Raw genomic sequence first — 22,902 nt, 5'->3', positions numbered from 1 at the left:
TTGGCCTAGGACCAATTACTGAAGCTCCTTGTGCCTCAAAGTTTTCTTCTGTGAAAAGTGGCGTTAAAATAAGTATCTCTTTATGGTTGTGACAAGATAAATAAAACACTTAAAACAATTGGCACACAACTAAGATTATTTTATAGCAGGTATTAAATGTTTGCAAGATTACTTGGTACTTTAAAAAGCCTTGGCTGTGCTATCAGTGGACTTAAATACAATACTCATAAGCCTAGTGTTAACAATTTCAGTAAAACCTCTCCCACAGCCAGTCGCCTCAGACAGTGGGTACAAGAAAGCCTGAGTAATCATGGATGGCTCACACCAAATCAAACAGCACCAAAAACCTCAGTCTGCTTCTAACAGAGCCACTCAAATGCCTCATCTTCCTATGTGGAAGACAGCAAGTTGTTACAGTTTAGAAGATAAAAAGTTACCACCTGAGAGTAAGAAACAAGGTATTTTTTCTTAGATGAGAAAATATTAATGACCCCCCTTAACTCACTAATATTTATGAGTACCCCAAAATTCAACAGTCCTCTCAGTAAGTTTATCAGTAAAGCACTTCATATGAAGAGGGGATAAAGGGAGGCTATCCACCTCCTGCATGTCTGCAGAGAAAACGCTTTAGGTAACAATCCCATGTGCCAATCTGAGCAGAACGTGACTGATTTTAGCAGTAAATTTCTTAAATAAAGGAACAACTCATTTTTAAATCATTTTACTGTTTACACCATAGTCACATTAAAATTGGCAGAACTCCCATGACAGACAAGACAGAGACCTGTCATGCAAGGAAAAATAGTGAAAGTTTCATAAAGCTTGAGACAAGTACCACGGTAACACAAGGATGGCTGCAGCAATCTCAGGGAGCAGGTAGGAACAAAGGGTGCTACAGTGACAGCTGGCCTGAGGCCACTGCTATTTCCTAAGGGGAATTTCCTAATATGCTTGGTAAGCAGAGCACTTGTAACAAATGTAAACAGAATAGGGTACCATTTCTGCAGAGTAAATTCTACAGGTTCCTGGGCAAGGTCTACAAATCTCACATGATATAAATGGTTGCTGAATTAGGATTTTGCAAAGGCAGCCCCATAACCAACATCCTGGGAAATGTTACCACCAGTGAAATTCTTAGGCCAAAAAATAAATAGCCACACATACCAAACCTACACACCGTGAATTAAAATGGTGCCATGTTAGGGCTTATGAAAGAACCAGAGCAGGAAACTATTCAAACAAAAGATCCTCATCCTTCTCTTCAGCCAAAAGATTAGCAGGCTCCATCACCTCTCCAGCTGCCCTCCGCTGTTCCAAGTCCTTCTCTGATTTTTCCTTGAGAATCTTTTTCTTCTCTTGGATTTTCTTTAACCTGTAAAACAAGGAGGGGATTTTCTGAACATGGTTTCAGTTCTAAGTAGATGTGATTTCTTCTAGTTTTGTAACAATAACATCTACAAACTAGAACAAAACTTTCATTTTTAGTGATTTATAACCCATTTTTAAAGTATTTGAGGTAGAACATAGACATTTTAAGCTAGTAACAGACTTCAAAAGTTCCTATCCCAGACTGAATAAACTTTGAAATCCGCCCCTTAATAATGGAACAGCGTTTGAGCATTCAGACATTTAATAAAATTTTGGATCATTCCATCTCGATCACAACCCTGAATGTCACTGAAGAACAGAAACACAATAACCTCTTATAATTAAGATTATAAATCATACTCAGATGCTACTCAAGATCCAAGAAGGCCACATCCTTCCTGAATACTTGCCTTCACCTGTCTCCCACTTCTCGGAAGCTGGCACACTGACCCGTGTACTATACCTATTGAGGATCTGCTGTCCCTACAAGGCCTAACTGTTCATAACCAACTCAGGTAGATGCATCATTTCTGAGGACTGTGCTAATCCTCTAATGGTGTCATTTATCTGATTACATAATGCCCCCCAGTACTTTATACTTTCTCCTGGAGCATGTTCACTATGCAATACATAAATGTTAACTGATTAATTCCAGTTTCTTTTTATGTGGGAGACACCCGATCTAAATTAGGATTTCATTTTAAAGAATAATCAAGTCTATCAATAGTTTCTCCTAAGGGCCTAACTTTCTAGAGTACCACATTTTAAGTATATGCAAAACTCAGCATACATTAGTCTCCATAGCCCTATGTCAATATTAGGTCTTGCTTCTCATTTATCACAATACAGGCTGTGCTAATTCTAAAGAACGTAAGCCAACATGTCTCTGAGAAAATCTAGCCTTTGGAATATGAAAACAAAAAAATGACCAATTCCAACAAACCTATAGAACTCTTCTCGCTCTCTCTCATCCAGCTCTGTGATGATATAAGCAAGGGTACGTTCGATCCGGGGAATGATGACTAGGGTTTAAAAAAATAGATATGTGTATATATATATATATATATATGTATACATATATATGAGAACTTCAAACCTTTTTTCAAACTGCCAGTGCTCATCTGTATAATGGATACTTTTTCTAATTGTAAAATTAATGTACATTTAATACAGGAAAGTTGGAAAACAAAAAAAATAAAGTATAATCCAACCACCCTAAAATAACTACTGTAAATATTTTGGTATATACCTTTCTAGTGTCCTTTCTATAGACCAAGAACACTGAATCACAATATACACAACACTGAATATACTGGATTTATATGAATATGTAACACTGAACCACAGATGCTAGTTTAAACAGAACACCAATCCACTGTTAAAAAGTAAATCATCAGGGATACCAGGGTCAGGAGATCAAGCCCCATGTCAGGCTCCATGCTTAGCATGGAGCCTGCTTGGGATTCTCTCTCTCTCCCTCTGCCCCTCTTTCCAACTCGCACTCTTAAAAAAAAAAAAAAAAAAAATTAAGATAAAAAGTAGATCATCAAGCAAAGAGAATGCACTAAGTTGTAGAGTTTTACAGTAGTCATAAGGTGCTATTTTACATACAATTTGCCTATCTGCTTCTAAAAACTGAACTCACTGAAGAGTTGGAATGATTTATAACCTTACCCATTTTGTTTTGCTTGCAATTCCACTGACAAAGCCTGGCACTAGCAACCAGCCAGGAAATGTGTGTGGAGTTTTGAAAAATGAGATGACCTCATCTTTAACACCAAAAGACCAAAATAAGTTCTGTGCTGTTTAAAATCTATTCCTTTCTTACCTTAAAACTGAGCATTTCTTTAATGAAAACGGAGTTCTTTGAACGGAAAGTATTGTGCCAACATTAAGTGTAGTTTTAGAATAAGAGATGGAAAAAAAAAATGCATCAAATGGGAAAATGTTTAGGAATCAAGAAGAGCAGGACATAAAGCTTACAGGAAACGGATTTAAAGTTAAATATTTAATGTGTTCAAAAGATTACTGAATCACTGGAAAGAACTAAAGAAAACACTAGAGCTCTTGAAAAATAGTTTTGCCCTTTATTCATAACCAGGAATGAATAAAACACTTCAGAACTTTTAACTTCCCATTCCATTGTGTAACTCACCCCCAAATCATAAACATACTTCTATCAAAGCACTTAGTAACACTTTACCGCTGACTCATGGCCCTTCCCACTGTGGACAGGGGCAAGGTCTTATTCACCTTGTGATCAGTGCCGGATTCCCAGCAGTTACATAACAAATGTGGAGGTATGGACAAGTGGGTGAACAAAGAGCCTCACGGCAGCTTACACTCACCATGTTCAATGGCATTTACACGCCTGTTGGTTATCTTAATAGCTTCATCCAAAGTAACAAAGGAAGTCTAAAATAAGAGAATAATGTAAGCATGAAGTCTTCCTAATCATGTCCTGTTCACTTGGCTTCCCTCAGACTGCACTTGTAGAGAACATTTGGAAACCAAGACTACTTTTCAATCTGCTCAAACAGGAAAATTCTTGTGAGATTTCCACAGAGCTAATACTATTTCTATGCTATTCTAATTTGTTCACTTCAGATTTGCCTAATGTTATAAAAGTGGCAAGGGGAAAGAATCAGGCACTATTACATAGATCTACATTAACTGGTCACAAAAGGGAAAAAATAGCTTTCATGCATAAACTAGGTTATATTTACATTTAAATCCAGTATCCACTGTTGCTGTTCTCACCTACACAAGAGTGAAACTATACCACTGCACACACATTTTGTTAGTAGTAAGAAGTAGACACAAAGGTACAGAAGCCATCACTTAAGGAATCAAAACATCCCTGGCTTTTTTTTACATAAAGTCACGGAAACAGTTTAAAGCAGTAAGTGCAGGACGTGTGGATTCAAGACCTGAAGCTTCCCCTCTTGGCTCTCAGCTCTCAGATATCAAACCGCAGCAGGTCTCTAGTTCTCCTGCTACTGACCTGAAGTGAAGCCAGTTCCACCAGTAATTCCACTGCTTTGGCATAATTCCTCTTTAATTTAGCCAATTGTTCCCCACCTCTGGCTAAACCAGTCAGTTCATAACCTGAAAGAACCAGTTAGACAACACTTGTAAGTAGACGTAAATAATCTTCCCGATAAATTTCCCAAAAAGAAGTCAGAAGAATACCAACCAAGAAGAAACAAATTCACTAACCCCTGTTAAATGGAAACATTAAGTACCCATCCTACTCCCTAGGCATGCTGAACTGTGAACATGTTTGTTTTGATGTGAAGTTTTAAGCATTTAAGTTTTTATTTAAATTCAGGTTAGTTAACATACAGTGTAATATTTGTTTCAGGCATACAATACAGTGATTCAACACTTCCATATAATACCCGGTACTCATCACAAATGTACTCCTTAATCCCCATCACCATCACCATCACCTATGTAACCCATCCCCCACCCAGCTCCTCTCTGGTAACCATCAGTTTGTTCTCCAGAGTTCAGACTTAACAGTGAACACACTTTTCTCCCCAAGGAAGCTATTCTAAATATAACTATAGAAGAAGCTTTTAACCAACCTTCACTTTATTCACATTGTGCCCCATTCCCTTGTATCATATGGCCTGATGCCTGCCCATAGTACAGTAACTCTCCATTAACAAGTGACTCTCTAGGATGCTCCATGTCTTTATTCAAGCTGTACTAAATATCCTGTGAACCAATGAAAGAATAGTACCAAAAACTGTTGTTTCTATGAAGAAAAGTTGATTACTTTGAAAAGACTCAATAAAGATGTGTTACTACCCAAAAAATGCTATCAAATTAGGAAATTCTAATACAATTGTAAAAAATTGAGGCTGAGCTATAAAATCTAGGAAGATTCAGCAGAGAGTCTAAAACCTTAAAGAAATTCAAACTGGAAATTATAAGCAATGCATTATGGGTGCAGTTTATGCAGAAAAACAACACAGAAGTCTTTTTTTTTTTTAATAGCAAATGACTGTATATTTAAGTATATCTAGGTGGAAATAAAACATTTTAAGACATTACAATGTTTTAAGACCCCTGCCATAACACTTTAACTAACCATCGTCCCAATCGTACCAGATGAGAAGGCTGCTAACACACTGGAGCCACTGAAATCAAAGAAGGTCTATCTAGCACCATTTTCCAGAAAAAAGTTTAAAGAGGAACCTGGAGAATCCAGCGACACAGACTACCCAAGTTTCACACTTACTGTCAGTTCCTTCATGGTAATGTTCAAACACTGGCAAAGTAACCCCTGTTAAATACAAAACGTGTGAATTACAAACATGCCCTTGAAGTACTGTTTCTTAATCACCACTCTTCCCCTGTGTTTCTTTTTCAGCAAATACTCAAAAGTCAAGAGACTGTCTGGAACTGGAACTGGTTTCAATAAATGAATTTAGGAACTTGCTATCTTAAGCGTTCATTCCTATTTAATAATCAAATTATCCTGAGTCATAAGAGATCTGTCACAATTTTCTTCCTTTCAGTTTTGAGGTATACATAAAATGCAGGAAAAAAACTGCACATATTTTACACATACATTTTGATGCATTTAGATACCTGGGTACACCCATAATACCATCACCACAATCAAGCCAATCAACCCATCTATCACCTCCAAAAGATTTATTGTGTCCCTTTTCGTGTGTGTTAAGAACACTCAACACAAGATCTACCCTAAGTTTTTAGGTACACAACACTGCATTGTTAACTATAGGCACTATGTTGTACAGCAGATCTCTGGAACTTATTCATCTTGTGTAACTGTAACTTTATAGCTATTGAACAGCTCCCCATTTCCCCCACCCCCATCCTCTGGCAATGGTTTTAACGTGTAAAGCCAATAAACTTGTTCCAAGTAGAAGAGATTAGTTAGGACATGAAGATCTTGCTGTATGAACACATTAGTTTTTAAATGTCACTTTTTTCTTGGGGCACCTCAGTTGGTTAAGCGTCCGACTTCATCTCAGGACATGATCTTGCAGTTCATCGGTTTGAGCCCCACATCAGGCTCTATGCTGACAGCTCAGAGCCTGAAGCCTGCTCTGGACTCTCAGTCTACCTCTCTCTCTCTCTCTCTCTCTCTCTTTCTCTCTGCCCCTCTCCCACTCGTGCTGTCTCAAAAATAAAAACATTAAAAAAATAAATAAATGTCATCTTTTCTTCCCAGGCATGCTAAAGGGTTGAAAAGTTACCTGCTACATTATCTTTCTTAGCTCGAATCTTCACTTGGGCTTTATTTACATTTTGAATTACTGTGGTGCTGCAAAAAGAGAAAAGGCCATGATTTAGTTGAGATTTTAGAGTGAGAAAACTACAGAGACCGATCAGGTAATTTCAACAAGGATGAGATAGCACAATTAAGTATGTTCTGAGAATGGTCTTTCCAGAAAAAGAAAAAAAAAAAAAATCACTGCTGCCAGAAGAGGGCCTCAAAGAGTAAAGAATGAACAATTTTTCAAAACATTAAGGGGGAAAAAAAAAGTTACAGAGAGGGAGGGAGGCAAACCATAAGAGACTCTTAAATACTGAGAACAAACTGAGGGTTGATGGGGGTGGGGGAGAGGGGAAAATGGGTGATGGGCATGGAGGAGGGCACTTGTTGGGATGAGCACTGGGTGTTGTATGGAAATCAATTTGACAACAAATTATATTTAATATAAAAAAATTAACCATAAGAAAATAACAAAAAATTTTAAAGTACATGGATTGACTTTTCAGTCAGGCATGTGGTGCCAGAAAGGTGATTTAAGGGCTTTTATTCAGCTAATGTAATTTAGAGAAAATTCGTTCCTTCTAACCTTCTAGATTTGGCTAAGCAGGACTTTAATTCCTTTAACCTGGAACCTAACTTCCATCTGGTTTTGTCTGACTCCCCAGTTTGTTCTTGCAGTGTTTTCACCATAACCACCCTAAAACACATTCACATTCCACTCATACTACTGATTCCCTGTCTCTGCTAGAAAAGTCAATGCAAGGTGCTGTCCCACACACACTGGCAAAATTAAAGTCCATCTCTTCACAAAAGGCCTTCTGCCCCTGAGGCTGTAAGACCTGCCCATTAGGTAATGCTCCTGGATAACACAAACTAAGAATGGAGACACTGTGTCATTGGGTAAAGACAACAAAAATGAAAAACCCTGAAAATTTCCACCTCTGCCCCCAAATAGCCATTTGCCTTCAGGAAGGCACTGAATTCAAATGAGGAATAACAATGCTTGCCTGGTTTCCTCACAAGGTTATTTGGGGAGAATCATACAATGTAACTGGCAAAACCCCCTTTGTAAAACAAAAACATTTTATATTGTTTGTAAAGCATGTACTGATGTGATAAAGGGCATAAATTCTCTAAGGCCTTCAACAACCAAATTCCATTCTCAAACTTATCCTAAGGAAGTAATTCTACAGAAACAAAAAAATATATATACATGAAGATGTTTACAGCATCTTTTCTAATACTCAAAAAATCTGAAAATCAACCCAAAAGTCCACCATTAGAAATGGTTAATAAATTATGTACATTTAGAGAAAGGTTATACAGCTATGTAAAAACCAGAAAAAAATTTCATGATACAATGTTAAATGAAAACAGACTAGGGGCGCCTGGGTGGAGCGGCCGACTTCGGCTCAGGTCATGATCTCGTGGTCTGTGAGTTCGAGCCCCGCGTCGGGCTCTGTGCTGACAGCTCAGAGCCTGGAGCCTGTTTCAGATTCTGTGTCTCCCTCTCTCTGACCCTCCCCCGTTCATGCTCTGTCTCTGTCTCAAAAATAGACGTTAAAAAAAAAAATTTATAAAAAAAAAAGAAAACAAACTATAAAATGTTAAGTACCCTGTGCCTCCAACTGTGTAACAGACACATGTGGATGATAATAAAGATACTAGTGTTAGGGTGACAGAGTAGTAGCAACGAACACTTGCACCCCCATCGTTTGTCTTTATTGCTTATATAGTTTTCATTAAGAACAGCTTTGAAGTGAAATTATGAACATGAAAGCACTTTGATTTTTCAAAACACCCCATTAAGTCTTCTTACCTGAAGTCCCCTGCCGTGAACTTGGCCTCTGCAAGTGAAAAGGCAGCTTCTCTCATCACTTCACCCATCAACATTTTAGTCTGGAAAAGCATAAACCAACAACTGATCCAACCAAGTTTATTACAAGGAAAAAACATCAAAATTACATTTCTTTAATAACCAGTATTTTATGCCAGGTGCGTGCCTAAAATAATGACTTGATAACAAAAATATCCAATTTTGTTTTTAACAGTTTTGGTTACGGTCAGTTAATAGTGTTACAAAACCATACAGTTTATAATTAAAACATCAGAATAAAGACATTAAGAAACAGAAAACGATCTTTACTGAAGGACCAATCTTATTCCTGAATGAGTTCATGCCAATTTGCTCACTGCAATGCAGTCAAAATCTTAATGGCATAGTGGCTTTAATATAAACCTGAAATATTTAATGTTTGAGAATATTCAATAACCTTTTTTAAAAAAAAGTTAGGGCAGATGGGCAGAGTTGCCAAGTATTAAAAATGTATAGCTACACGGGTGCCTAAGTGGCTCAGTCAGTTTAGCATCCGACTTCAGCTCAGGTCATGATCTCACAATTTGTGGGTTTGAGCCCCGCAACGGGCTCTGTGCTGACACCTCAGAGCCTGGAGCCTGCTTCAGATTCTGTGTTCCCCTTTGTCTCTGCCCCCTCCCCGCCTTGCACTCAGTTTCTTGCTCAAAAAATAAACATTAGAAAAATTGTTTTTAATGGGGTGCCTGGGTGGCTCAGTGGGTTAAGCGTCCGACTTCGGCTCAGGTCATGATCACAAGGTTTGTGAGCTTGAGCCCCACGTCAGGCTCTGTGCTGTTAGTTCTGAGCCTGGAGCTTGCTTCAGATTCTGTGTCTCCCTCTCTCTGCCCCTCCCCCACTCATGCTCGGTCTCTCAAAAAATGAATAAACGCTAAAAAAAAGAAAAAAATTTTTTTTAATTTTTTAAAAATGTATACCTACAATAAGGAAATTCATTCGATATGGGAAAAATAAGACAATGAAACAGAACAGTACTCAGAAAGAGCCGCAAGCCTATATGGGAATTTGGTAACAAAGAGACCATTCAACTGGCCACCCACTTACAAAATGATAAAGCTAAATCCCTACCTCCTCACATCTCTCTCTCTCTCTCTCTCTCTCTCTCTCTCACACACACACACACACACACTCACACACACACACACACTCTCTCTCTCTCTCTCCAGAAGTCATTAGTTTCAAAAAAAACTATAAAGCATAGAATATTTTCTTAATCTTTTTAGGCCTTTCTAAGCATTATGTATAACCCAAGTACTATGTTAAAAAGAAAAAAAAGACTTCACCAAACAAGAAATATTTTTTTAAAAAGGCTAGGTGAAAATATTTTTGGCATTTTACACACTAACCAGACTATTGTAGAACTTCTACAAAAAGATATTCACCAAGAAAATCAAATTACCAGTAAACATGAAAAGAGGCTCAACCTGACAATCAAAAGTAGTGCAAATTAAAAGATACCAATTTTAGTCCCATAGATTGGCAACAAATAAAAAAGATTACTAATACCCAGTTATGATTACTAATACCCAGTTATGACGAATTTGAGAGAATAGGTGCTCTGATAATCATTTGACAGGAATGTAAATTAGTATAACAACTTGGAAAACAATTTGACAGTTATCCATCAAAAATTTAAATGAATAGATCCTTGAGATTCTAAGATTTTCCAGAGAAATGCCAGTACATATACTGTCAGAAGGTGGAGAAGGGACAGTCGAGCATCTTCCAGGCTAAGACGACATGAGACCGAAACCCAATGCAAGGCACTGCAGACCATTTACAGTTTTATGCAGGGAGCAACCAACAATCCAGGCAGCTATGCAGCTATCTCTGCCAAGTCTGGATCACAAACCCCCAGCTTTTATAGAGGGGGGGGGGTATGGTGGGGAGATCACAAGGGAGTTACCTAAAGTGATACCCTCTGTGCACCAGCCATCTCTACCAGTTGCCAAGCGAAGTCATTGCGCAGCACGAACAAGATGGAGCACTGACAAATGGGAGTCAGTGCTGTCAGCGTTACTACACTCTACCCTCAACATCTTTACGGCCCGTATAACCTTTACACACCATTCTTCCACAATGACCCTACGGACAGGTATTGGGAGGGGACTTGCATCTCTATACCACAGCAGCAACAGATCTGTACGACCAAAGAAAATACTTAGAACTACAATTTCCCAGCAACGCTTTCTGCAGACCCAGCAGTCAGAGCAATTGTAAACTTCAGCGTAAGTGGTGGCCTATGACAAGACGTTTCCAGACACAATAGAAACATTAACGATGCAAGGTTAAGGGCAGTAAGAAATGTTTTACAGGCAACAGATGTGGCAAATCTTCATTCATAAACAACAGGGTAGTGGTTTGGGCCCCATGAGCTAAGAACACCCCTGGCTTAGGTATTTTCCCTGGGAAAAGACCCCATGTATTTTGCCCCTTAGTATCATCAAAGGGTGTACCTATATTGTACAGGGGCATTTCGGTTTGCACTAACAACCCTACCTCAATACCAAGCATCAGAAATTCAGAAGCAGTTATTTGCATGTATTGGGCCCTGACCAATGCATAATAAAGGGTTAAGAATACTACTGGATGGGAGGCCGTGGCCCCAAGGGATTAGGATACCAAGCCACCTGGAGGAGGCATTCCAAGTTTATTTTCAATGAACTAAAGTCTTAACCATGTGGGAGGTCTTGTAGCAATCACAAAAGGAGGCCCTCCTCCCCAACAGACCATGGGTCTCCAGATAACACCTGCATGAGAGCTGCAAACTGCATGGGTGTTGCTGGTGAGGTGTTCATATGTAGATGTCTGTCTTGCTATGGGCATAGCTTTAAGGAGATGAATTGCTGGTTAGTCTTGGAGACCATCCTTTCAGGGATCCACCCATGATAAAGTCTTTAATGTGCTATTAGCCCATTCATCCTTTCAATTAGGCCTGCAACAGTGAGGCTGTATGGCAGGTGGGAAGTCCATAATATACCCAGGTCTCTGCCCATTTTTGGATATCATGGCCAGTAAAATGTGTCCCTTGATCACTGAGTAGGGGGTGTTTGTACATGCTCTCCAGTTTTGTTAATCTGTTACAGTTGCAGCCTGATTAGCTCTTTTTATAGGCTAAGGCTTGTACAAGTCCTGTGCAAGTGTCCACACAGGTCTGTACATATTTGTGCCCTCCCAATACTGGCAAAGGGCTTATGTAATAGATCTGCCAGTGAGAAACAGAGTTTATAGTCCACCCAATACACCCCAGGGTGTGGCATAAGGTCCATCGCTTGAGATGGCACTGGGGGCAGTTCTTGTCAGCAGCTTGTAGACTGAATATTTTACAGAAAAATGTAATCTCATTTCTCAGGTACTTTTGGGACCTCAGTGTCCTGATTTATGATGGACCCATTCTGCTACATCAGACAGGGTCAGCATTTTCTCCAGCTGAAGGGCTCATACCCAGACTAGAGCATTTGCCTCAGGATTGCCTGGTAGTGTGGATGGGGAGTGAGCAGGGACATATGCCATACTTGGATGGCTGTTCGATGGCTTCATTGGGCTTAGAGCATACTACCCAAACATCTTCTCACAGTTCTACTTTCCGCAGGGGTCTATTTAATACAGCCCAGCCATCATTGCATCTAGGTTGTCAACCTTTACAACACTGCCCAGCTGTCAGCAGCCAAATTGATGGGCACTGGCTCATGTGTCAACACAATCCATACCATTTTCAATTCTGCCCACTGACTTTGATTAGTTCCTTCAAACCAAAGTACATCAGAATCCAGCTGGATGGCAGAGGAATGCCAAATAGGCAAGTTTCCCCAGCAACAGCCATCAGTATACTATGCACCTGCTGGAGATGAGCCTACCTCTTCCCTTACTGGGGGCGGGGAAGGAAGCATAAAGTCAGACAATTCTGAAGTTGGGCAGGGTCGATTTAAGTGACCAGCCCTAGTACCAGGTGCAGCTCATGAGAGAGGAGGTTCCTCCTCTGTAGATAAGCATGCCATTTCTGTAAGGTGCTTACCTGGGCACAGGCACTCTTAGGTTTGCTGAACATGTCTGTCCTTAGTTCATCCTCCTACCAGCAGAGAGGTTCGTACCATCACAGGCAAATCAGCACTCAGGCCTTCCATCTGCTGCAGTGCAAGATATATAACTAATACCTGTGCTTCCACGGGATTCTACCTGGCTTCTGTTTCCTTCCATAATTGAAGCCACAGAATCCTAACAGGATCCGTTTCCCATTTCATCCATCCCACAAGCCCCAACCAAACCCTTCTAGACATGAATTTACACCTAATTCACATCTAAGTCACAGCTGGCATTAATATCCCCAAGGTCTGTACTTGTTTTACTGTCATTTTTTAGGATAGCCTCTTGTTGGTTTGCACCCCAATCTCATTAGCTTCCCCTCCTAACCAAGGCATATAAAAGGTCTTAATGTCTGCCCTATCACTAGACAGGGAATAAGTAGTCTTCAGTAACCCAGTAAACCAACAAAAAGCCTATAATTCCTTTACCGTTTTAGGGACTAGGAAGGTTTACATTTTATCAATGACCATCTGTGGCATCACTGGTCTTACACAAACTGATGATGCCCAGGAACTTTACTGATTAACCCAGTCTTTGGATTTGTTGGTATTTACCTCTCACCCTCAAGACTTCACACCTGGAATGAGGTGGCTGCTTGAGACAGGGAGGATAAATCATCATAAGTTAACATAACACTGACATGATGATAAGGCACCATCTCTTCTGAAAATATTCATTTTTCCAAATCTCTGGCTACCATCCTGTGACAAACAGAGGGACTAAGGAGATAACCTTGGGCAACACCTGGAAGGTCACTCGGGTTCCACACGAAGGGAAATTGGTCTTGGGATTCACATCCTAATGAATGCTGGAAAAGGCATTAGACAAGTCTAGCAGGTAATGATAAGTCTTAATGGATGCCATGATTTCCCCTAACAATAAGGCTGTATTAGGTATCATGGCATGGATGAGCAGAGTAATTTTACTGAGTTCCCTATAATCTACTGTCATTTGCCAGGTCCCATTAAATTTCATTATAGGCCAAACCAACTACTGAACGGGCTTTGAGCAGGCCTGATTACCTCCACCTTTTCTAATTCTTTAATGGTGGCAATAATCTCATCATGCCCCCCCTAATAAGTAGCTCATATCATTTTATGTTTATTACTCTTTAGAAACCAGCAGCTGTATAGGTGCGCATTTTGCCATGACCCACAACAAGTTTCACTACTTGGATACACAACTGAATCCACCTGTCATTGTTAGATTCAGATCCTGCAGAACATTGATGCCCAAAATACTCAGAAATGTGGGAGATATGCACTAGAAAACAACAGGCAGGAAGTCTGCAATCTGTAAGTAAAGACTAGTTTGCAGAACTTTGATAATCTGCCCCACATAAATATCTATTGCCTTTACTTTCCCCCCAAATTTCAAGGGGATTCCGTAAGTGTGCATTCAGCTCCAGTGTCTATTAGAGCTGGTAGTCTGTAAGTGCAAGACCAATAAATGGTTAATTCAACATGCAGCCTCTGTTTGCCCCCTACTGCAAGCAATGTTAGCATAATCCCTAGTCTCTAGGGGTAAGGTGTATCCACTCCCAAAATTCCTATTAGCAGAGGTGCTCTGGGGAACACACCTGGTTTTCTTGAGCTTTCCTCCAAGGGAATAAACTGCTTTCCCTTAAGCAATGTCTTCCATAGGCTTACCAAGACCAAACTGGGTTGTGTAGATTTTCTCTCCAGGACCTGTATAAAATTAGATCTTGGCAATAATTTTTGAGAGACCTTGATGGACCCCCTCTCTGCCATTTTATCATTGGCAGGATCCTTTGTTTTCCCATTTTTCAACCTATTTCCCTTATGACAGATTCTTCTGGTTTGACTTAAGTCAGCCACCATAGTAGCTACTATAGCAAATGGGTTGATTAACCAAAGGGACAAGAACAGATACTAAGTCCCATATCATGTCCCTGGGGCTGACTGTAATATAAGGTCTTCCATACCAGAGAAAAATAATTCTTTGTTTAGGCCTCTAAAATGCTAGGCATAAATGGCAGGTTTCATTCCCAGTTCACGTATAATTTCTTGCAGTTCTTGCATAGAGATCAGGGAATATCCCCTTTGCTAGGCCAAGTTTTTTTTTTTTTATTCCCATTATATTTCAGTTTTTATTAATGGTTGGCTCACAGTCACAAGTTCAGCACACTGGTATGTAATGCATTATTTATTCTCTAATTTGTTTGTTCATTACTATATATAGGATATATACATATATAATTAAAGCTGAATTGGGTCCCTATGAGGTATATGTTGAAGTCCTAACCCCGGTTAAAATGAGGCCTTTAGGCTGGAATCTAATTCAATCTGACGTCCTTTTAATAAGAACATTACAACACACAGAGAGACACCACAGAGGGAAAACCATGTGAGGACACAGCCATCTGCAAGCCAGAGACAGGCTTCAGTTAGGCCAAGTTATCTTAATACTAGCATTTATCCAGTCAAATTAGCTAAGTGCCCGTGGTTCTCACCTAGGACTGTGGCATGTATTTGTCACAAGGCAGGTTGAGCAGGGACTGAGGCCATTTTTGATGTCCCAAACCTCCACCAGAACACCATCTTCCCCAGTATCCCACAGTCCCAACACTCAAGCTGCCACCCCTTTTTCGGCCCTCCTTCTTAAAGTGGCTGACTGGCTCCACTACGTCAGGGGCAGAATATTCCCTCACAGTCAGGGGCAGAATATTCCCTCACAGTCGTTTCCTGAGCATGGGAATTTCTTCTGCTCATCCTCAGGCAAACAAGCAGCCTGGGGCTCTGTTCCAACCAAAGGGCATGCCTATAAATCATCTTCCCCCTCTAGGAAAACATCCTCCTCATCAGAGCCATTACCCCAGGGATCGCAGGCCTCAGGACGCCAACTGTCCTGAGACCTCACAGTTCTCCCTTTAGTGCGAGGTAGTGAGCACTCACCCTCCTCCGCCCGCCACCAACGGCCCTCATTCCCAAGTGCCCCACCCCCCCAACCCCGCTGCTGGATTCCTCCGGACAGAACAACCCTAGGGGAAGAACATGCTGCTCCCACATCCTCTTACAAAGCCAATGCCACCTCTCCGGTCCCTTCCAAATCCCTCTCTGCTCCCAACTCTCCCTCCATGGCACCTCACAACACACAGACCAACTGCCAAGCCACCGCCACAACTGCTATTCCACTCTCCGTCCTCCTTTTCTCCCCCTCTCCCGGTTTCAGGCAGGCTATACACCAACCCCTTGGCCATTTTCAGGGCACCCCCGCACTCACACACCCGGCCAAGTCTCCCCACGTGGCGGTGGCTAGCCAGCTCAGGCTCCCCCCACCCCTGGCCCCTAGACCAGGCTAGCTTCACTTTCAGTTTCCTGGCTGGCTTGCCGGCTGGTAGAAGATGGAGGAGGGACACTGAGAAGGCACTCAGAAAAACAATGCAAGCCTCTCAGAACCGGTTACACCCTTTTACTCACAGTAACTTACCGACAGGGAGGGATCAGGAAGCCTAACGACCCAAAGAGCTACTGTCCGCCAAGCCTGGCCCATAATCCCCTGCTTTTATAGAGCAAGGGGCATGGTGGAGTGGTTACAGGATAATTACCTAAAGTGGCACCTTCTGTGCACCAACCATCCCACTAGTTACCTCGAGCAGCTCCTCCAACCACCTCTACTACTTACCTAAAGTGGCGCCCTCTGTGGGCCACTTTAGGAAAGATCAGGACAAGCCTTCCCACATTCTGGTAAGGGCAAACATTAACCTCCACGGAGCCTGGAACACATAGCCCCAAAGTCATAGTGCAGGCATGAACAAGATGGAGGGCCAAAGATGGAGTCAGTGTTGTCAGTACTCTTACACATACACAAAAGGATTTAAGAGTACCCTCCCCCCAAAAATAGTAAAACTACACATTCATCAACAGAAAAACGGCTAAATTCCATTGTCCATTCAATGGAGTACCATGCAGCTGCTATAAAGAAAAAGGAAAATCTATGCACTGATGTAGATAGCTGTCCAAACTCTGCCAGGGGGAGCAGCCAGGAAACGTTATTGAATTACATAACAATTGCATGTCTGTTGCTAAAAACATCATGAAAGACAGACAGGGAGACTGAAAGACTAAAAATCAAAGTGTCATGAAGAACTCCTCTGGGAAATGAAACAAGGGTAGTTAGGTAGGGGAAGAGGAATAACTTTCACTTTTTAAATATACTTCCATATTCACATAGCAATTACCCAAAAAGCAATGAATTGAAACATACTATGGGCCAGCACTGTTCTAGGGACAAGAAAGTCTCTGCTCTCAAGGAACTAACCAACCAAACAAGAAAATATGCAGTAATACATACTACAACTAAAATAAGGAAATGTGACAGAAGTAAATATGGTGGTCACTTCTGATTAGGTAATGAGGGATGGCCTCTCTGAAGAGACCAGAATGGCCAGAGGAGCAAATCACAAGAAGTTCTGAGGAAAGAACATTTCAGGCAGAAGAAACAGCTGCTGAAAAGGTCCTGGAGGAAGATGGTAGGGAGAATGTTCCAAATGAGATCAGAGAGGCAGGCAGGGGCCAGATGGGATCAAGTGGGGCTTTGCAGGCAAGAGTAATGAGTTTGAATTTTATTAAGTAATCTGAAACTTGTTACAGTGATAATGGTATTTTTACTTTTGAAAGAAAAAAAAATTAGGGGCGCCTGGGTGGCTCAGTCAGTTGGGTGTCCAACTTCAGCTCAGGTCATGATCTCACGGTTCGTGGGTTCGAGCCCCACATCAGGCTCTGCGCAGACAGGCTCAAAGCCTGGAGCCTGCTTCAGTTCTGTGTCTCCCTCTCTCTCTGCCCCTCCCCTGCTCACACTCTGTCTCTCTCTCTCAAAAATAAACAAACACACAAAAAAAATTTTTTTAAATAATAAAAAGACAAAATTTTAAATTAAAATAACTTAAAGAAAAATTTAAATGCCAATAGCCATGCTAGATTTTCCTTAGATACCTCTAATATAACTGTTCTAAAAACAGTTCATTCTACCTCTATTATCTTCTTTAGGATCTGTCGAAATCGAAGAGTTAAGGCATCAGATTTTTTCTTCAGGAGGTTTCGACCTGTCTGTGCTCCTTTTAATCGAGCCTTCATGATGGTCTGTGCCCTATACAAACAAAGTTAGAGACATTTATTCCCACTGTTTAAAAGACATACAAATATCTCCCCAATACAGTGTTAAAATCATGCTTCATTCTTTGATGTCATGAGAATAAGAATATATAGCACTTGTGCTGACAGTTACAATTAATTGGTTTCTCAATACTGTAGATTTCCACCCTCAGCATTCCATAAATAAGAAGTTCATTTATTTAAAACAGAAACAATTCTTTAACCAATATCTGGAATTAGTTATTAAATTATGATAAAATTTATCAGGAGTTCTATCTTATAATGCCACCATAGTTAAAATATTAATTTGATTTGTAAGTTAAAATAATATCTGTGTTTCCATTACATATGTATTAAGCATTTAAAAAAAATCTGTCCACTAATAAATATCATAATTTGAAATGCACTTACCTCAGGACCAACAATTCCACTTTGAGGAATTTATCCTACAGATTTACTCCCACATATACACAAAAATATACACAAGGTTAAGGATGAGTACTCCAGCCTTACATGTAATAGCAAAAGGGTGGATATTAGTGTCCCATAAATCATGGTTCTTCCAAGGAAATGTTATGCAGTCATAAAAAAAAATAAGAGGAAGGTAGATCTACATATGCTCCCTATTTTATATTCTCTTACTCATACAAAATAAGGGATAAATATGCTTATTTTGATACAGAGAATAGTTCTAGAAAAGATTCACAGAAACTGATAAGTTTCCTTTGGGAAATGGGACTGACTGAAAAAAAATGGATTACTTTATACTATTATATTTATATTCCTTTTAACCTTTTGAGTTTTATACCACAACCATTTATTACTTTTTCTATTAAAAGTGTGGCACTAATGTTTTCATATCATCAGTCAAAATCCTACCAGCAATCATTTTATTAATTTGTAAATGATTCTAGGAAACAATGACACATATAAGTAAAGACTTCTGAGAAGTGGCAAACTACTGAAGTCTCCTTACCTCCTTATTCCAATCTTTTCCTATCAGAAATCCCAATACAAGTCAAGAAAGTAATAGCAGAAATTGACATTTCTGTCCTTCCTACCCTATGCCAGGTAAAATTTAATTTTTAAAAAAAAGTGGGTAATACAATTTAACAATATGTTGTATAATGTTGATAAAATGATTTGTATAAGGGGATATAATTTCATATTACCAGTGTTGTAACAAACTGCAAAGTATCATGTATTAATGGACTTTTGGGTAAATTCCTAGATTTTACTCATCTTTTACCATAGGGGAAACGTTACTGAGATAATTCTATAGCTGGAATAAACTTTAAACATTATCTTGAAAATGAGACTTAGAAAAACGAAACACTTTCTCACTCTAGGTGAAAAAAAATAAATAGACTGAAACAGATTTCTGACTCCAGTGCCTTGTCCAAGGCTCAAATCAAGGCTCAAACCTAGTCCCACTGTATCCCAACCACATGCCACGCTGCCTATTAGAAACAGCATCACACGGGGCGGGGGATGCCTGCGTGTCTCAGTAGGTTGAGAGCCGCCAGACTTCGGCTCAGGTCATGGTCTCACCTCACGGTTCATGGGTTCGAGCCCCGCATCAGGCTCTATGCTGACAGCTCTGAGCCTGCTTCAGATTCTGTCTCCCTCTCTCTCTCTCTGCCCCTTCTCGACTCACTCTCTCTCTCTCTCAAAAATAAATGTTAAAAAAAAATTAAAAAAAAAAAAAAAGAAACAGCATCATATAAACAGTTCTCTCTTTGAAAACTATCAGTGGCTGACTTTGTACTGACTGGCCTCACTGAAGGTCTAAGCAAAGCTGGTTCAGTTTCCAGCCTGAGCTGGAGCTATCCTCCCCAATGTGTACATTTAACATATCATATTGTTGACACTAAGGACCAGAATTTGAGCTCGAAGGGTTGGATCAAATTTAAGTCAAATCCCAGTACTGCAGATTCCAGCAAGTTTATTGTAAAAAAGATAATCTGGTTGATAAAACTGAATTTACCATGCTAATTTTAATTTCCTCCCAGCTAATGGCACTTCTGTGAAACAGATTTTAATTTTTGAGATTTGAAGAGTGACTTGCCCAAGGACTTACAGCCAGTATGTCATAAAACCTGTAAGATGCAAGTATCTGACACAGAAGTCACGAAAGTATTTTATATCCTAGCTCTTAAAACACATATTCTTTTTTTTTTTTTTTTTTTTAATTTTACGTTTATTTATTTTTGAGACAGAGAGAGACAGAGCATGAACGGGGGAGGGTCAGAGAGAGGGAGACACAGAATCCGAAACAGGCTCCAGGCACTGAGTGGTCAGCACAGAGCCTGACGCGGGGCTCGAACTCACGGACCGCGAGATCATGACCTGAGCCGAAGTCGGACGCCCAACCGACAGAGCCACCCAGGCGCCCCAGAACACATATTCTTTTATAAGTTTCAGAGCCACTTGACCATAGGAAAAATGTATGACCTTCATCTAGAATGATGACTATTTTCAGCTGAATCAAACGCATCTGACTGCATGACAAAATACCCACTGCTAAGCCTTAGGGGAAATATTTAGAGAAGCAGTTATTTCCTGCACCTGATTTTCCTCTCAATCAGCAAGCTGAGTGCTCTTAAATAGCAGTTTTCACCTTTTGGAACCTATTAGTCTTCCTGTATAAGCCCAAAGAAGTTTATTTTCACTTTAGTCTCAAAGTAAAAACAAAACAAAAATGCTAACATTCTGACTACTATCAAAGATAAACACAGCCAGACATTAAAATGGTGAAAACAGAATTTGTTCAGTAACCACTAACAGTGGGAGAAAGAGCTGAGCTCCATTCTGATTTGTGCAGAAGTGGTTGGGTATTTCAAAGGAATAAGGGAGAGGACTAAGAGCGGCCTCAAGAAGGGTCACAGAACTGAAAAATTACCAAGGGTTAGTCAGTAAAAATGACTTTAGGCAAGCTGTGTCTACTAGCTGGCAATCATGAAGTTAGGATTCTATCCTCCCACAGAGACTGGCAGACAGAGGCCCTATCCTTCCTAATATCTATGTTTCAAAGAAATGGCTTTCAGGTCCTTGAGAAATGGACTTCTAAGTTATAGAATAGACATATACATCTCAAAAAGTAAAGAAAGGATTCATAATTGTAAGCTACTTTTACTGAATACCTTAAGAAAGGGAAGTCAGGAGCCTATTGTCAAGTATTGGGTCGTGGCATCTGGGTGGCTCAGCTGGTTAAGCGTCTGACTTTGGCTTGGGTCATTATCTTGCAGTGCATGAGTTCGAGACCCGCATCAGGCTCTGTGCTGGCCGCTCAGAGCCTGGAATCTGCTTTGGGTTCTGTGTCTCCCTCTCTCTCTGCCCCTCCCCCTCTTGCTCTCTGTCTCTCTAAAAAAAAAAAAAAAAAAAAAAAAAGAAGAAGAAAAGAAAAAAAAAGTATTGGATAGAACAAACAATAAATTCTCCTGGAAGCACTGAGCTTTCTCAGGCAGCCATGTTGATGGTCTTAGGCCATGCTAGAATTTGGTGGTCTCTCAGCACAGACATTTGGTAAGACTCAAACTCAAGTACTGGGAGTTCTGCAGATCTCACTACTTCAAAGTAGCCTTGATCCTGACCTATTTTACAGGCAGTGCCTTTCTCCACAATTGGCTTGCTTCCCACCTAATACAAATATCTACTAGAAAATCAGTAGGTAAAGGTAAAAAATAACAAAATCCCAAAACGCTTTCATTTCATTAAGAACTGCAGCCACCCTGGAAAGAAATCTAGGAGTGAGTTTGAATATAATTCTTTTATTTTAAGCATTATCAGATTCTCTAAGAAAAAGATCAAGATGAAGAAAAAGAAAAAGAACAGAACACCCCCAGAGAAATAGGACCACAATCTAAAGATCTAAATGTCAGAGGCAAACCTGATTTCCTGCTCCTTGCTGGAAAAAACAAACAAACAAGACAAAAGGAAGTGGCAGAAGAGAGAGAAAATAACAATCTATACTTTCCACACATTGTTAGGCACATTTGAGAAAACTACAAGACCTTTTACAACTGTTCAAACACAGGGCTTTTTCTCCTGCCAAAGAATTCAGACAAAAGAGAAAGGCAGGCCACAACTGGGCAGATTCCAAGGCATAGGTTCACTCAAGGAACATTTTTTGTAGACTTTCTATGGATTAATTATTAAGACACTCTTCTCCTGGAGAAAGCTCACAGTACAGGGGGAAAGATATGTAAACAAATATCCACTTTACAGTGTGATGGGTGGTATTAACAGAGGTCTGAACACGGGGCAATGGTGATGAAGCAAAAAAAGAGTGCCTGGGAAACTCAGGGATATCTTCCAGCCGCAGGTAACATTTCATGGGATCTTAGAAAATGAGAAAAGGGATCCAAGATCGAATCTGACGTCCACGCTAGTGCAATTCGATTCAACCCCCAATTTGGCCTAGAAGCCTCTTCTATGTGCTTACCACAGTAAACTTCCCTTCTCAAAGTATTTATGAAACCTCGCTGACCTGTCCATCTCTCCGCTAAACTGTAAGCTCTCTAAGGCAAAACTGGCGACGATTCATAGTTCTATAAACCCAGTGCCCAGCTCAATAAGGGAATATGGAACGAATGGCTCGATTAATGAATAAAGACTGCGGACCTCCATAAAAACCAGCAGTTCGGACAGACTGTTCCTACGGCTTGGGATCTGTCCAGTCTGGTTCCCTCAAAGGAATATGTGAGGGGGTCATCAGGAAGCGTCGTCCCAGACTCACGAAAAGGGACGGGGTGAGCTCAGGATCTACCCAGGAAACAATGAATCTCCCTGCTAGTCCAGGGTATGGAGGGGTCGCTGCTCCGAACAGGCGTTCATGAACCTATGAATGCTGCTCGACCCGTTCTGTTACTTACATGCGCGAGGGAAAGATTTCAATTCGGTCTTTGCCCGACATTCTGACGATGATAGTTCGGTTCGAGTCTGGGCCGGGCTATCGTGGCTGCAACACCCACAGCCACACGGACCTCCTCTACCGGAGTCAGCTGGTTGTATCACCTGACCTCCTCGCGTTGCTAAGTGGCAGCCGGAATTCTTACACACGCATTCTTCACTTCCGCTTCCTGTTGGCACTTGGCGGGGGCGGTTGGGGAGGACAAAAAAAAAAAAAAAAAAAAAAAAAGACGATGCCCGGATGTTGAGGCCTCGCCCCCTCCACCCCCGAACCGCCCCTCACTTCCGGTTCGCCT

At 40.6% G+C, this 22,902-nt stretch overlaps 1 protein-coding gene across 1 annotated transcript; it reads right to left on the bottom strand.

The window, feature by feature from the left end:
- Positions 1-705: 705 nt before the first annotated feature.
- On the bottom strand, positions 706-22,762 carry ATP6V1D (ATPase H+ transporting V1 subunit D). The gene is made up of 9 exons (XM_049612627.1): positions 22,570-22,762; positions 17,573-17,690; positions 8,445-8,524; positions 6,606-6,673; positions 5,618-5,662; positions 4,373-4,476; positions 3,717-3,783; positions 2,312-2,390; positions 706-1,372 (listed from the first exon to the last, which is right to left on the bottom strand). The coding sequence occupies exons 1-9, from the start codon at positions 22,608-22,610 to the stop codon at positions 1,231-1,233; spliced, it is 744 nt and encodes a 247-aa protein (XP_049468584.1). The 5' UTR covers positions 22,611-22,762; the 3' UTR covers positions 706-1,230.
- Positions 22,763-22,902: the final 140 nt, after the last annotated feature.

Source organism: Panthera uncia (genome assembly GCF_023721935.1).
Source record: "Panthera uncia isolate 11264 chromosome B3 unlocalized genomic scaffold, Puncia_PCG_1.0 HiC_scaffold_1, whole genome shotgun sequence".
Taxonomy (NCBI): Eukaryota; Metazoa; Chordata; class Mammalia; order Carnivora; family Felidae; genus Panthera; species Panthera uncia.
This window is presented reverse-complemented; position numbering and strand designations above follow the sequence as displayed.

Coding starts and splice junctions, on each gene's coding strand:
- ATP6V1D (XM_049612627.1), bottom strand. CDS start 22,610: ATGTCGGGCAAAGACCGAATTGAAATCTTTCCCTCGCGCAT. Junction 4,477..5,617: donor TTACCATGAAGGAACTGACA/GTAAGTGTGAAA, acceptor TGGTTCTTTCAG/GTTATGAACTGACTGGTTTA. Junction 1,373..2,311: donor GAGCGAGAAGAGTTCTATAG/GTTTGTTGGAAT, acceptor CTTGTTTTACAG/GTTAAAGAAAATCCAAGAGA.